Source organism: Girardinichthys multiradiatus, chromosome 4 (assembly GCF_021462225.1).
Source record: "Girardinichthys multiradiatus isolate DD_20200921_A chromosome 4, DD_fGirMul_XY1, whole genome shotgun sequence".
NCBI lineage: Eukaryota > Metazoa > Chordata > Actinopteri > Cyprinodontiformes > Goodeidae > Girardinichthys > Girardinichthys multiradiatus.
In genome coordinates, this window is record NC_061797.1 from 45,583,395 (window position 1) to 45,598,124 (window position 14,730).

At 36.8% G+C, this 14,730-nt stretch overlaps 1 protein-coding gene across 1 annotated transcript in view; it reads right to left on the reverse strand.

Moving 5' to 3' along the window:
• Nucleotides 1–14,730, reverse strand: part of kcnq1.1 (potassium voltage-gated channel, KQT-like subfamily, member 1.1) — a 79,853-nt gene that overhangs the window by 34,668 nt on the left and 30,455 nt on the right. The window contains exons 3-6 of the mRNA XM_047363675.1: nucleotides 11,436–11,562; nucleotides 10,910–10,988; nucleotides 9,509–9,605; nucleotides 557–697 (exon numbers count right to left, since the gene is read on the reverse strand). Of these exons, the coding sequence (XP_047219631.1) occupies nucleotides 557–697; nucleotides 9,509–9,605; nucleotides 10,910–10,988; nucleotides 11,436–11,562 (444 nt within the window). The remainder of the gene's footprint in view (nucleotides 1–556; nucleotides 698–9,508; nucleotides 9,606–10,909; nucleotides 10,989–11,435; nucleotides 11,563–14,730) is intronic.

Below are 14,730 nucleotides of genomic sequence, written 5' to 3' on the forward strand. Positions count from 1 at the left end.
TTAGGTGTGTGCCAGCTACAACAAAGCTGAAACCTTGGCTGATCTGCGAGCTCTACAAGTACTATTCGTCTGATTCAGGTGTGTTGAACAAGGAAAAATTGTAAAACCTCCAGGAAATCAGCTCCTGAGGACTGGAGTAGCAGACCCCTGCTATGTCTGTCCCAGGGGCAAATTTGCAGGGAGATCTATTTCCGGGAAGACAAGCAACCACCTTAAATGGTAAGTTGTTAAAATTTTTTTAATCTCTAAAATGATGGACTTCAAATGATTCAGTCCTTATAACTTTCCCAGATTTATGGGCAGCGGTAAAAGCATATACTGCTGCCCATTATTCATTGCTATTGCTGATGCCTTTTCATTTTGGCATTATGTTAACACACCTGCATGCTCTAGCACACCAAACAGCCAGTCTCCTGCTTTCCTAGAGGTGGTGACCCTTGCTGATGCTGAGTTAGTAAAGTCCATTAGCTAAGCACAGATGCATCTACGGTGTACTTAGTTTTTCCTATAACTGTAGACATATACAAACAGCAATAATCAGAATGGATAGTCTTACCACTCCCCACCACAAAGCATCCGCATAGTTTCCAAAGCCAGTGGAACCTGTGCTATCAATTGTATCTTTCTCTGCCAGGTAGACGAAGTACGAGGAGAAGATCAGGCTCAGAAACCCGATGTACAGAGTGGTGATCAGCTCCTGAAATACACATGAAGCAACAGAATATTTATTTCAAACTTATACCAATCACATATATCATTTTAAAGTATCTCTAATCTCAATATAAAGTATGCACACTTGTAGTTAAATGTCTTAGCTGAAGTTTTATGATTTTTATCAGTTAACCGCTTATGATCACATAAAGAGGTGTTAATAAAATAACATGTGGGTTTAAATATTCAAGTACTGTATTAAGTTAATTATGAATAAAAAAAATGCTCTTTTTAATATATAATTTTAATGATTTGCCATTTTTTTTAGCAGCAGTCTTAAAATCACCTGGTTGTTTTTCTTATATCTAATCCTTAAGGACCTTGAATAACACTAAACGGACATAAATCTTCCCAACAATAATGTCAATGCTTTGACAAATAAGGCAAAAAGATCCTCTCACAGTTAAATAACAAATTTGATCTGGTGACTTTCTTCTTAATTTAAATGCTAGCTGTTGAGTGTATAATGATGAATTTGATGAAGCACATTATTTGAAACATATTTATGTTAGTCACTAAAATGTTTACAACATTGTACAAGCTGCTGGAGTCTCGACTTTATTTGAGCTTGCAATATGGTGACATCTATATATTTCTGGGTATTTATTTTTATCTAAAGCTATCTACAGTCAAGGAGAAATACATGAGATATACAAGGAGGGTTACTGTACTGAGAGAGATGAGAGATGTGTTTAAATATGTTTCTTATTATACCAACGTTATGATACAGAACTCAGTTCTGCAAAAGAAATACAGGTCCTTCTCAAAAAATTTGCATATTGTGATAAAGTTCATTATTTTCTATAATGTCATGATGAAAATTTAACATTCATATATTTTAGATTCATTGCACACTAACTGAAATATTTCAGGTCTTTTATTGTCTTAATACGGATGATTTTGGCATACAGCTCATGAAAACCCAAAATTCCTATCTCACAAAATTTGCATATTATTAAAAGGGTCTCTAAACGAGCTATGAACCTAATCATCTGAATCAACGAGTTAACTCTAAACACCTGCAAAAGATTCCTGAGGCCTTTAAAACTCCCAGCCTGGTTCATCACTCAAAACCCCAATCATGGGTAAGACTGCCGACCTGACAGCTGTCCAGAAGGCCACTATTGACACCCTCAAGCAAGAGGGTAAGACACAGAAATAAATTTCTGAACGAATAGGCTGTTCCCAGAGTGCTGTATCAAGGCACCTCAGTGGGAAGTCTGTGGGAAGGAAAAAGTGTGGCAGAAAACGCTGCACAACGAGAAGAGGTGACTGGACCCTGAGGAAGATTGTGGAGAAGGGCCGATTCCAGACCTTGGGGGACCTGCGGAAGCAGTGGACTGAGTCTAGAGTAGAAACATCCAGAGCCACCGTGCACAGGCGTGTGCAGGAAATGGGCTACAGGTGCCGCATTCCCCAGACCTGGGCTACAGAGAAGCAGCACTGGACTGTTGCTCAGTGGTCCAAAGTACTTTTTTCGGATGAAAGCAAATTCTGCATGTCATTCAGAAATCAATGTGCCAGAGTCTGGAGGAAGACTGGGGAGAAGGAAATGCCAAAATGCCAGAAGTCCAGTGTCAAGTACCCACAGTCAGTGATGGTCTGGGGTGCCGTGTCAGCTGCTGGTGTTGGTCCACTGTGTTTTATCAAGGGCAGGGTCAATGCAGCTAGCTATCAGGAGATTTTGGAGCACTTCATGCTTCCATCTGCTGAAAAGCTTTATGGAGATGAAGATTTCGTTTTTCAGCACGACCTGGCACCTGCTCACAGGGCTAAAACCACTGGTAAATGGTTTACTGACCATGGTATCACTGTGCTCAATTGGCCTGCCAACTCTCCTGACCTGAACCCCATAGAGAATCTGTGGGATATTGTGAAGAGAACGTTGAGAGACTCAAGACCCAACACTCTGGATGAGCTAAAGGCCGCTATCGAAGCATCCTGGGCCTCCATAAGACCTCAGCAGTGCCACAGGCTGATTGCCTCCATGCCACGCCGCATTGAAGCAGTCATTTCTGCCAAAGGATTCCCGACCAAGTATTGAGTGCATAACTGTACATGATTATTTGAAGGTTGACGTTTTTTGTATTAAAAACACTTTTCTTTTATTGGTCGGATGAAATATGCTAATTTTGTGAGATAGGAATTTTGGGTTTTCATGAGCTGTATGCCAAAATCATCCATATTAAGACAATAAAAGACCTGAAATATTTCAGTTAGTGTGCAATGAATCTAAAATATATGAATGTTAAATTTTCATCATTACATTATAGAAAATAATGAACTTTATCACAATATGCTAATTCTTTGAGAAGGACCTGTATAAAAATCTAAACTACACAATTCTGTAAAAAAGATTTTGCCCCTTCTTGCTTAATTGTCACACTTTAATGTTTCAACACATCAAACTATTTCCTATATCAGTAGAAGATAACATGAGTAAACACAAAATGCAGTTAAGATATGATAATTCAGTTTCTTAAAATAAATGATACCTATTTAAAATAATCTGGTCCTACATGAAAAAGTAATTGCCCTCTAAACCTCAATACTGTTTGTGCCACCCTTGGCATAGACAACTAATTCATGAGCTACTGGCAACAAGTCTTTTACATAGCTGTGTAGGAATTTTGGGCCACTCTTCTTTACAGAGTTGTGTTAATTAAGCCACACTGGAAGATTTTTAAGTATGAAAGGACTGTTTAAAGTCCAGACTTAAACTAGGTCACCGTAAAAGCCAGCACCCAAGCTCAGATAGAAATGGCTTTGCAACTATCTCCTCACTGATGTCAATGACTTTGTTTCTCATCTTTTTCTGGATGTATTTAGATTGGGTCATGATGTTTTGCTATCAAAGATCTTTTACCCTTCATGTAGTCAAACAGGTTCCATTTCAGAGATTTCTTGATTCTACAGGTCAGGAAGAAATCATTCGTGGGTGTGGCTAGTGAAATTGAACGAAAACATCGTGAGGCAATAGGAGTTAACACATGATTTGGGGAAGCAATTATATTTTCACAAAGGGCTAGGCGGGTTTGGAAAGCTTTTTTCCATTAATTATTTAAATCAACATTAAATAACTGCATGTTGTATTTGCTCTAGTTTGTTTTATATTTTGTTTGATGATTTGAAAATTTAATTGTGACAAAAAAGCAAAAATACAAATATATGTGGCAAATACTTTTTTGCAGTAATGCAGTTTATTAAACAAGCTTCTGTATTGATTGTAATTTACACAACATGAAACCGTTACACACAGTAGGAGTTTAAGGAGTCAATAAATCTGTGCAAATGTGGACATAATCTGCTGCAGAGATGATGCTTACATTCACAGGATATTTTCTCTGACCTGTCTTAGATTGCACAACAAACAAAACAGTTGCAATGAGGTAATGGTACTAACCAATGTAACAGAAAAACATCCACTCTGTTCAAACTGAACAGTATCATAGAGACAAGAAGGTTAAGATGGCAATGTAAATGTTTTTTTTTTTTTTTTTACAGTTACTTACTGACATCAAGATGCCACTAAGTTACTGTAAAATGGTGTAAAGTATTTCTATCATATCTTTTACAGTACAAAAATCACTACTGTAATTTATCAACCATAGTATTACAGTATTTTTCTTTACAGTATTATGATTGTAATTTATTTTACAGTATCAAAATCACTGCTGTGTTTTATTTGCTGTAATACTATTGTATATAAAATTAAAGTACTATTTCTTTATTGTCATTTTTGCTTTTAATTTGTTAATTGAATTACTGGTTGCGGTTACTACATCTTCAGTCAGAATAAATTTAACAAATCAATGTTTAGGAATATCATATGAGAATAGATCATTAGCATTAAAGTACCCTTTAATCAGAATAAAACACAAAACAAAGGTAACGAACACTTTGGAAGTTGTTTTTATCATAGGATGCTAGTGTTATGCAGACTACAGGCAAAACCTGAAAACATAAAAAACTGGATTACTTTTAATCTTCTGGTTTTGAATTCAGACAATGGAGAATTTGTTGTCTATGGGTCCGAGCATATTAAAAACGAGCTGCTTAGTTGGTCACTTAATCTGGATGGCATTAAATTGGCTGCCAGTAATAAAGTAAGGAGCTTTGGTGTTATCTTTAACCAGGACATGTCATTTGAATTTCATATAAAAAAAATGACTTTTAGGACCTGCTTTCATCTCTTCAATATTTCCAAAATTCTAATTATCCTGTCCCAAAAAACCTTCTGCTAATCTAAAATGCAGCAATAATTCTGATGAAAATCAGAGATCATATTTCTCTTAATTTAGCATCCCGTCACTGACTCCCTATTAAATCCAGAATATAATCTAAAATTATTCTTCCAAATGTAAAGCTCTTAATAATCAAGCATTTGTCACAGATTTAATTGTTCCATATGTTCCCAACAGATCAAGAATAGCAACAACATTTGAGGGACATATTGTTGAGACTAACCGTATACTGTTTTTATCCTTCAGATTTAACAACTGGCTCAGAGCTCACATGTTTAGTTGTGTTTCTCTCCTAGATGAAGCCTCTAAAGAAAGTACTGCTGCATTTAATTCTTAATGTTTCTTTTAACATAGAATATACTCCCGGACCAGTGCATTGATGTGTGCTCTAGCCTTTCAAACCCACAGTCTGTCATGGCTGATGGCTATTAGGATTGAACAAGGTTTGCCAGAGGTTATGTCCTGTTAAAGGGAAGGTTTCCTATCCACTGTCACCACATGCATGCTCAGTGTAAGGGATATCTGCAAAGTCAACAACTTCATGTAATTGACTGTCCGCTGTCACTAAATGCTCATCCAAGAGGAGTTATTGCGGCAGTCATTAACTTGATGCAATCTTCTAGGTTTCCTTAGATAGAAAAGATTTTAACAATTGGCAAAAATAAACTTGACTGCCTTTTTTTCTAGATAGAAGTGAACTGTAATGTATGAAAATTACTTTGAATCTCACTAGATGAATTGATTGAATTGACTGTATATTTCTTTATATAAATTGGATTTTTTTGTTGTGAATAGGCGCTATATCTTTAAACTGAATATATCAAAACAAGTAATTTTGTGATTAAATAAGTAACTTAACACCTGGTTGTTAACTGGACAAGTAACTTAATATATATGTTTTTTCTTCACCATATGTCAAAAAAGCAGCACAAAGCACATGAAGCAGTAATCTTTATTCATGTTCATACTGCAACTGAAAGATCTGAGGTTTCAATCTATGGCCCTTCAAAATGCAAAATGTCAGTGGACAAAACCTTCCTATTATATGCCGTTTGCTCGTGGGACAGAACAAGAGGCAGAACTGCAAAATAAGGAATGTAAAGCAAAACACTTGTAGAATGTAATGTGGTTCCCCTGAATGTTTCCACTTTCCTATTTTATTAATAGGTCTTCAGAGAGGAAAGAGTGTAGGTCATGTGTTTGTACTGCCCTTATTTCAATCAATGTCTGAATGAATAACTGATGCAATTAACTTTTCTGCTGCTTTTATTGTTTAAAGGTTAATGTTTGCTTTCTGGGACTAAAATTTTTTAAGGCTGATTTTGTTTGGTAACATTTCCAGCTATGTTGCACTGCAGCTCAAAAAACAGTGGGAGAGACAACACAAGACCAATATTGCCTGGTGAGTGGATACGTATTTACTACCACTGCCTGCAACAGTAAACATAGGAACACAATTTAAAGCAAAATGGTAGTAACACTTTGTATACCCCTGCAGCTTTGTTTCTTGCCCACAATTATTCAGAAAGTAATCTTCTCTCCATATGTGCTGTATTAAAAAAAAAAAAAAGCTTTAACCACATTACTGTAGCCTCTATATATAATTATTTACAATTTCTTCAATAGGCACAATACTCTTATTTGGTTTATATGTATGAAAAAGCTCTTAAAGTACAATCACTTACTGTATGATTTAAATTCTGCTTTATAATTTATGTTCCCTAGTAACTGTTGCACTTATTTACAATGAGTTCCTAATTGGTAAAATTATACTCTGTTAGGGTTCAATGTAAAAACATACCTAGTTTTACAATATCTGTCTACAGCTTTTCATTGCTGCATTTAAATTACATCTGCTTGTCACAAAAAACATGTTAAAAATTTAATGGAGTAAAGCTTCTTTGAATAGCTATCAAACCCTTTCTCAATGTACAGTGGCCGTTCTGATTTGACAAACTCCTCTGAGCAATAGGAGCTTTCCATATGACAGTGACCACCTCAACTGTGGAAATTGGGTTTACAAGCGAAAAGCATTCTAGTATTCTACTCAGTCTTTCAGTCAGTCATTTTCTACTGCTTCTTCCATAGTGGGTTGCGGGGAAGCTGGTGCCTATGTCCAGTCACGTTTCTGGACTGTGGGAGGAATCCAGTGAACCACCAGCTCCCCCGCGACCCTGTAAGGAAGAAACGGGTATAGAAAATGGATGGATGGATGAATGGAAATCTAAAGTGTGCCACGCACATGTATGCACTCCTTCAGATCAACATTTTGTTGCAATTACAGCTGCAAGCCTTTTGGGGTATGTCTTTATCATCTTTCTATATCTAGAGACAAGTTTTTTGCCCCTTCTTTTTTCCAAAGTGTTCAAGCTCAGACAGATTAACCGCAATTTTTAAGTCCTGCAACAGGTTCTGAATTAGGTTTAGGGATTGACTTTAACTGGGTATTTCTAACACATGAAAATGCATTGTTCTAAACCATCCATTGTAGATCTGGCTGTATAAGGGTTGCAAGATTTGGAAGACAAACTTCCATCTCAGTCTTAAGTCTTCTGTGGTTTCTAACAGGTTTTCTTCTCAGGCTTTCCTATATTTAGCTCCATCCATCTTCCCATAAACAATGACCAGTTTCCCTGTGCCTACTGAGGGAAAAGCTTTCCCACACAATGATGCTTACACCACCATATTTCACCATGGTGGTGTTGTGTTCAGGATGATATGCAGAGATAGCATTTTGCATGTAGACCAAAACGTTCGATTTTGGTTTGTGTTAATAGCTTTCCCCACCCAAGCTGTGGACTCTTCTGAGTTACCAAGGGCCTTGGCTGTTTCTCTGATTAATCTGCTCCTTGCTAGGTTTCTCACTTTGGGTAGATGACAATTTCTTAATAACCTTGCCGCTTTGCCATACTATTTCCATTTTATAAGACAGATTAAACATTGCTCATGAGTTGTTTATAATGTGGAATATTGTTTTATAACACAATCCTGCTTTAAACTTTGCCCTCATTTTATTACTGATTTATCTGGTGTGTTCCTTCATCTTCATGATGATGTTTATTCCCTATTGTTTTCTAACAAATCTATGAGGCCTTTAAAGAAAAGCTGTTTATGCTGAGTTTAACCAACACACATGCTCTATTTAGGTGACCTCTGAAAGCAGTTTAAAAGTTAATAAAGTAAAGTGCTACATAAAAATGCAAAACACAGCTATCAGATTTTTATTCCTTCTACTTCACAATGATGCACTTATTTGTGTTGATCTATCATAAATCCTAATAGAATACATTAAAGACTGTGATTTTTACATATTTGCAAGCGATTGTAACAACTCCTTTTACATCCATGTATCCATTGTCTATACCAGCTGGACCAGGCAGGAACACGAGAGGGCTCAGGCTTAACTCCAGCAGTTAAGAGGCGGAGTACATTTTGGACAGGTCACCAGTCTATCACAGAGTAAAAAATAAAGTCATACAGGTCAAAAAAACTAGCAAGCAGACACTGAATTCCAAAGGCAAGTGACTGAGATCAATTAACCTAACAAGCCTATTTTTGGATTGTGGGAGGAAGCCGGGAGTACCTGAAGAGAACCCAATGTGTGAATGGGGAGAAGAAGCAAACTCCATGTTGAAAGACCCCAAGCTGGAATTTAAAGCCAGGGCCTTTTTCCTGCAAGGCAACAGAGCCACCAACTGTGGCACTGTGCAGACCTTCCTGTAACAGATCTTGTAAAAAATAACTAAACCTTTGGTATAGCTTTCATTTGAAGGATCACCAATTTTAGAAGTATAACTTGGGAACCTCAGTATAAAGATTATTTAAATATAGTCTGATCTTTTGCTTTATGTTCTCTTACTGCCTTAATAAAGCATTTTTAATAACCTATAAAATGCACCAGATATTACACTGCATATAGTTATTGCTGAAGATTTATAGGAAAATAGAGCAACATAATTATCGTATCACTATCTGGCACTTTGAATTGTAACAGGGTACTCTTTCTGAACAATTTATTTAATCAGTTTAGATGTTTCAACAAAAAAATCAACAATCAACTATCTCATTTTGGAAAACATCTCTGATATTTCCTCTGCACCAATACAGCAGCTATAAAATATATGGTCATCAGCCATCATGAAGGCAAGGAAGAACAGCAGGTGGCCCTGGATGAGTGAAATTCCTGACAGCCTGCTCATCACTCATCACTTTCACATGGACATTAAAGGCAACCACCATGGCCACTGGGGATAATCACAGCCACCTCTGTGTCTTGGTTAAATGACACCCTGGAGAAAGACATAATCTTCCCCAGCTAACACAGTTGTGCTTTTTCTTTTTCTACCCTAAAATACTATTTTGACTTTATGATGTATATCCATCTGAGGACCCTCTATTTGCACTGCATAGTGGAACAAATTATACATGACATGGAGAGGCTATTACTCCCCAGACACAGACCCTCCAGCTTATTAATAATAGTCAGAAACCCCAGTGGCAGCAACGACTGTGGACTTGAAATATAATGCACATTTAGAGCTGTGATTTTGTACCTGCCGATGGAGGAAGACCACTGAGCCCAGGAGACGCCAGGTTCCACCCTGCCTGTCGACATGCAGCATACGCAGGATTTGCAGGAAGCGAATCCCTCTGGAAAATTACAAGGCTTTTTTAATATATTCATGCCAAATATCGATAGCTATGCTTGGGCAGACAATATGACTGGAGTAATAATAAATATTACATACATCAAGAGGTTAATGAAATGCACCACGGGTTTAAGTTTAGGGTCATGTGGAGGACAGCTGTCACACTAACCTGGGACTCTACAGTGCCTTGCAAAGATATACCTACCTCTTAATCTTTCCCTCATTTTGTTATGCTGCAACCACAAACTTTAATATAATTTATTAGGTTTTTAATTACATTTTTTAGGTTTTATGTTATTGATCAACACAAAGTAGTGCCAAACTGTATTACTCGATACATGGTTTTATTTTTCCAATAAAAACCTGGAAACGGTGGTGTCTATTTCTATTTAGTTAGCAGACTGGTCAGAGATAAAGGGTTAGGTTTTAAGATAAAATCCCAAGCTTCGAAGATTTCACAGTTCACTGTTCAATCCATTATCCAAAAATGTAAAGAGCATGGAACAATTTCAAACCTACCAAGATATTAGCCATCCACTTAAACTGAAAGGGCAGCACGGCATACATTGTAGAGGTAGTACATGCGCACCGTATATAAGAGGCAACGAGTCCTCAACACTGTCCATTGGTTCCATTCCCGATCCTGGGACCTTTGCTGCATGTGTCCCCCCCCTTCTCTGTCTGCTCATTTCCTGTCTATATACTGTGAAATAAAGCCCCTAGTAAAATAAAAATGACAATACAAAAAAAAAAAAACCTGCAAGGTCACTCAAAAAGGGCATTCATTAGACCAGTAGCCAAGAAGCTAATGGTAACAGTTGATGAAGCTGCACATATCTATAGCTCAGGTAGAAGAATCTGTTAACAGTACAACAATTAGTCATGCACTCCACCAAAAGGGTTTCTATATTAGAGTGGCAAGAAGAAAGCAGTTGATGAAAGAAAGCCAAAGGAAACAACAAATAAAATGCTGAAGATGTAGCACAAGTTTATACAATTGCATTCCAGGCTCCTTAGATATGTAAACAGTTTTGTCCTTTTTCATCCACTTCACAAATATGTGTTACTACGGGTTGACCTGCTGCATAACATCCCTCAAAATAAATTCCAGTTTGTGGACACAACCTGAAAAATGTATTTACAAGCATACTTTTGCAAAGTATGCCTGCACACACAATACCACTGAAGTATTCATAAATAACCAGTTAAGAAAATGTTCCACATGAGCTTAAGCTTATAAGATGTCATTCTAAACTGGGACCCAACAGACTTATATTTTCTACCTGAACACAAAGAATGTCTTACCTTACAGCAGAAGTAGCGAAGACCTGGCCTTTGGAGCCCACTGACAACACAACTATTGAAGCAACAACCACGATTAGATCTGTGGTAATGAAGAACATGACTCTCAGTACAAATATGGCAATATATATGGCATAGTTAGAAACATGAACATATTGGAGTAGTCCATCAATAGGACAATAAAGGTTATTTTAGGATAGAAAGAGATTAGAAAAAAACATTTAGCTCTTTTATTTCAAAATGATTATAGTTGTATATTAATCAGGTGTAATAATAATAATATTCATGGCGCTACATTTAAGAATAAGCACCTGGAGGCACAAATCTGAAGAATAAAATCTAAACGTCAAAAAATACTGCAGTGACAGTTTTAATTTCATGCCGAATTTGTCTTGACTATCTCATTTTGGGAAGAGGCTCGGGCTACATTACTGGTTATTGTTTAAAAATTGTACGAGTGGGTGGGGAGTGACATATCTGCTTGTGTGCATGGTAGAGATATACAAGTGTATGGGGATTGTGTTTCCACCTATAATAGATATTGGCTTCCTGGCAAAGCGTAGTCGGCCCCAGATGCCAACATATTTACTGCGGCAGCCTGCAGACCAAATGCGGACGAAATATTCCACACCGAAGAACACCACAAGAACGATCTCCTGTTAGACAAATGAGGCAGAGGGACAGAGGGATAGAAGAACAAACATCAGATGTTGTTTCAGGTTACTTTGTGCAACAGCACCTGAACAGCTGTTCAGGTTTGTGCCTGCGTTGCTTTAAAACAAATATGGTTGAATTATAAATGCGAGTGCTCTGTAAAGCTTTTCACACTGTCTTAATCATGTCAACGCACTTAATTAAGGATTATTGATTCTCCCTCAGAAGAGACACCATTTGTTAGTGTTTCATGTTTGTCACATCAATGATGAGTTTTTTTGATTTAGCTGCAGTGCACTTGGGCCTGATTAAGATGTGACTACATCATATTGGTTGAATTTATCTGTATTGTATTCATTTAGGGTTATTTGGAATGTCTCTCATTGTTTGTTTTTTTCTACCAGCAACTTTCTTGGAGAAAAAGAAAAAATACATTTTCATTATTACTTTTGAAGATTGTGTTTTCTTGATGTAAAGGGAGTCATTTATTTTATATATGGTAGATGGAGCAACATAATATGACCCAATTATTGAGTTTACCTCAACAGATGTACAATTTGTTTATGTTTAACTGGCACAAAATTATGGATTTGTCTTTTCATTCATCAGCTGTCTAAATGTAACTAGTTCTGATTACTGCTTAATGATATTTTGCTGCTTGGCAATTTTTAAAGATAACCTGTGTGACTAGCTGTCATGGAGAAAGGCCTAATACTGTTTTTAAGTAGTGAATTTACATACTGTAACAATTGTAATGCAGTCTTAAGCAACCAGATGCAATAAAATTTAAAAGGACATTTGGCAAAATAGAAAACCATCTGAGCAAACCAGTGAGTTGCAACCAATCTTTACTTTAAATGAATCCCTCATTTTTAGAATGCATGCATAAGATTCTTGGTTTTTAATTGCACAAGGAGTAATATATAGACCATCACACAATGATTGGTTCTCCTTCAGTAAAGTATGGAGACAAAACAAGTAAAAGCTAAAATAAGTAAATACAAACAGTTTTAAATGATGATTTCATTTATTAAGAGATAAAAGCTGTCCCAAACAACCTAGTCCTAGGTGAAAATTTTATTTCCCTTTAAACCTAAAAAAATGTTGTGAATTTGTGACAAAAACCAGGTCTTATATCGAAATTTTGCCCGTCTCTTCTTTCCAGAAGTGCATTTGAGCTTAATGTCACGAACTGATGGCGATATATTCTAATTCAGGATATCTGGATAGCAAGAGGAATTCATTGTTCCTTCAATTATGACAGGTCCAGGTCCTGAAACACCTAAGCAGCCTCAGACCATGGCACAGGTACATCTAAAAAAAAAATGTAACCAAAAAATGTAATGTGACCAAAAGTTCAATATTTTTTTGTCACGCATTTCAAAAAGTGAAATTCATATTTTGTATAGATTGATTATACCTAGTGAAATATTTTAACCCTTTATTTTTTGTAATTTTGACAATTGGAAATGCATGGTATTGTATCCTAATCAGCTAATTAACTCAAACCACATGCAAAGGTTTCCTGAGCCTCTAAATGGTCTCTCAGCCAGGATCAGTAGGTTACACAATCATGGGAAAGACTGCTGACTGGAGATCTCTCTCCCTCTTGACAGATGTCTTCTGTTATGTCCAGAAGACATCTGTCAAGAGGGTAAGGCACAAAAGGTCATTGCTAAAGAAACTGGGTGTTCCCAGAGGGCTCTATCCAAACATATTCATAGAAAGTTGAGTTGAAGGAAAAAGTGCCTTTTCCAACAAAGGTAAACCAGCAACAGGGATAACAACAGTCTTAGGAGGCTTGTCAAGTAAAGTCCATTTAAGAAGGAGTAGACTGATGCTGGAATCAGTGCATCAACAGTCACTACCCAGAGACAAATCCTACACATGGGCTACAAGGCACTCCTGAACCAGAGACTGGAGTGTTGCTCAGTGCTTCGTAAACATCTTCTCAGATAAAGGTAAACAGTGCATCTCATTTTGATATCAAGGTCCCAGAGTCTGCAGGGTCCTATAGTCAGTGATGATGTGCGGAGTCATGTCATCTGCTGGTCTTGGTCCACTGTGTTTTCTGAAGTCTACAGTCAATTCTGCCATCTACCGGGAAATGTTAGAGCACTTTGTCCATCTTTCTGTCGACATGTTTTGTGGAGATGCTAATTTAATTTTCCAGCATGACTTGGCACCTGCCCATACCACCAAAGGTACCAAGCATGGCAGATGACCTCAAGGCAGCTGTCAAAGCAACCTAGGCTTCTATTACACCAAAAGTTGATCACCTCCATGCCACGCTGCATTGATGCAGTAATTCAAACAAAAAGAGGCCCAACCAAGTATTTAGTGCATAGAAATGAATATATTTTTTAGAAGTCTGACATTTTTGTTTCAAATATCGTTTTTAATAATCTTATGTAAATGGTAAATGGACTGAACTTATATAGCACCTATTCAGTCATACTGACCACTCAAAGCGCTTTACATCGATACAAAGATTGGTAGGCAATTTGAGGTTAAGTCCCTTTCCCAGGGGCACATCAACATTTTGGCAGGGGGAACTACTCTTCTCACAGTTGCCAATAAATTCAAATATGTAATATTCTAATTTTCTAAGACACTGAATTTTTGGCTTTCGTTATCTAAAAGCCATAATAATGAGAACTACAAGAAACAAAGGCTTGAAATGTTTAACTTTATGAGTAATGACTTTATTCAACATATGGGTTTCACTTTCTAAAATGAGTAACAAAAAATATTGAACTTTTAACAATATTTAAATTTTATGAGATGTACCCTTTGTACCACAATATTTGACTGTACGTATAATGGTTGCTTTGTCATGACCAAGGTCTTAGAAATGACTCTGACCCTTTAAAGGATGAGGAATGTCAATGAACTTGTTCCTTCTCTGTTCGTAAATTTCTTTAGACCTTGGCATGACATGTTGCTTTTTGAGCCCTTTGTTGTCTACTTTATATTGTCAGACAGGTTCCTGATTCCTTTCCATTTCTGCAGCTCCTGATTTTGCAGAAAAAGGAAAGATTTCAACAAGCGGGGAAATTACTTTTTTTCACATACGTCTAGGTTGGTTTGGAGACTTTTTTCTTTATTTAATGAAATCATAATTTTTTTTATTTAATCAGGTAATCTTTGCCCTGTATCAAAACTAATTT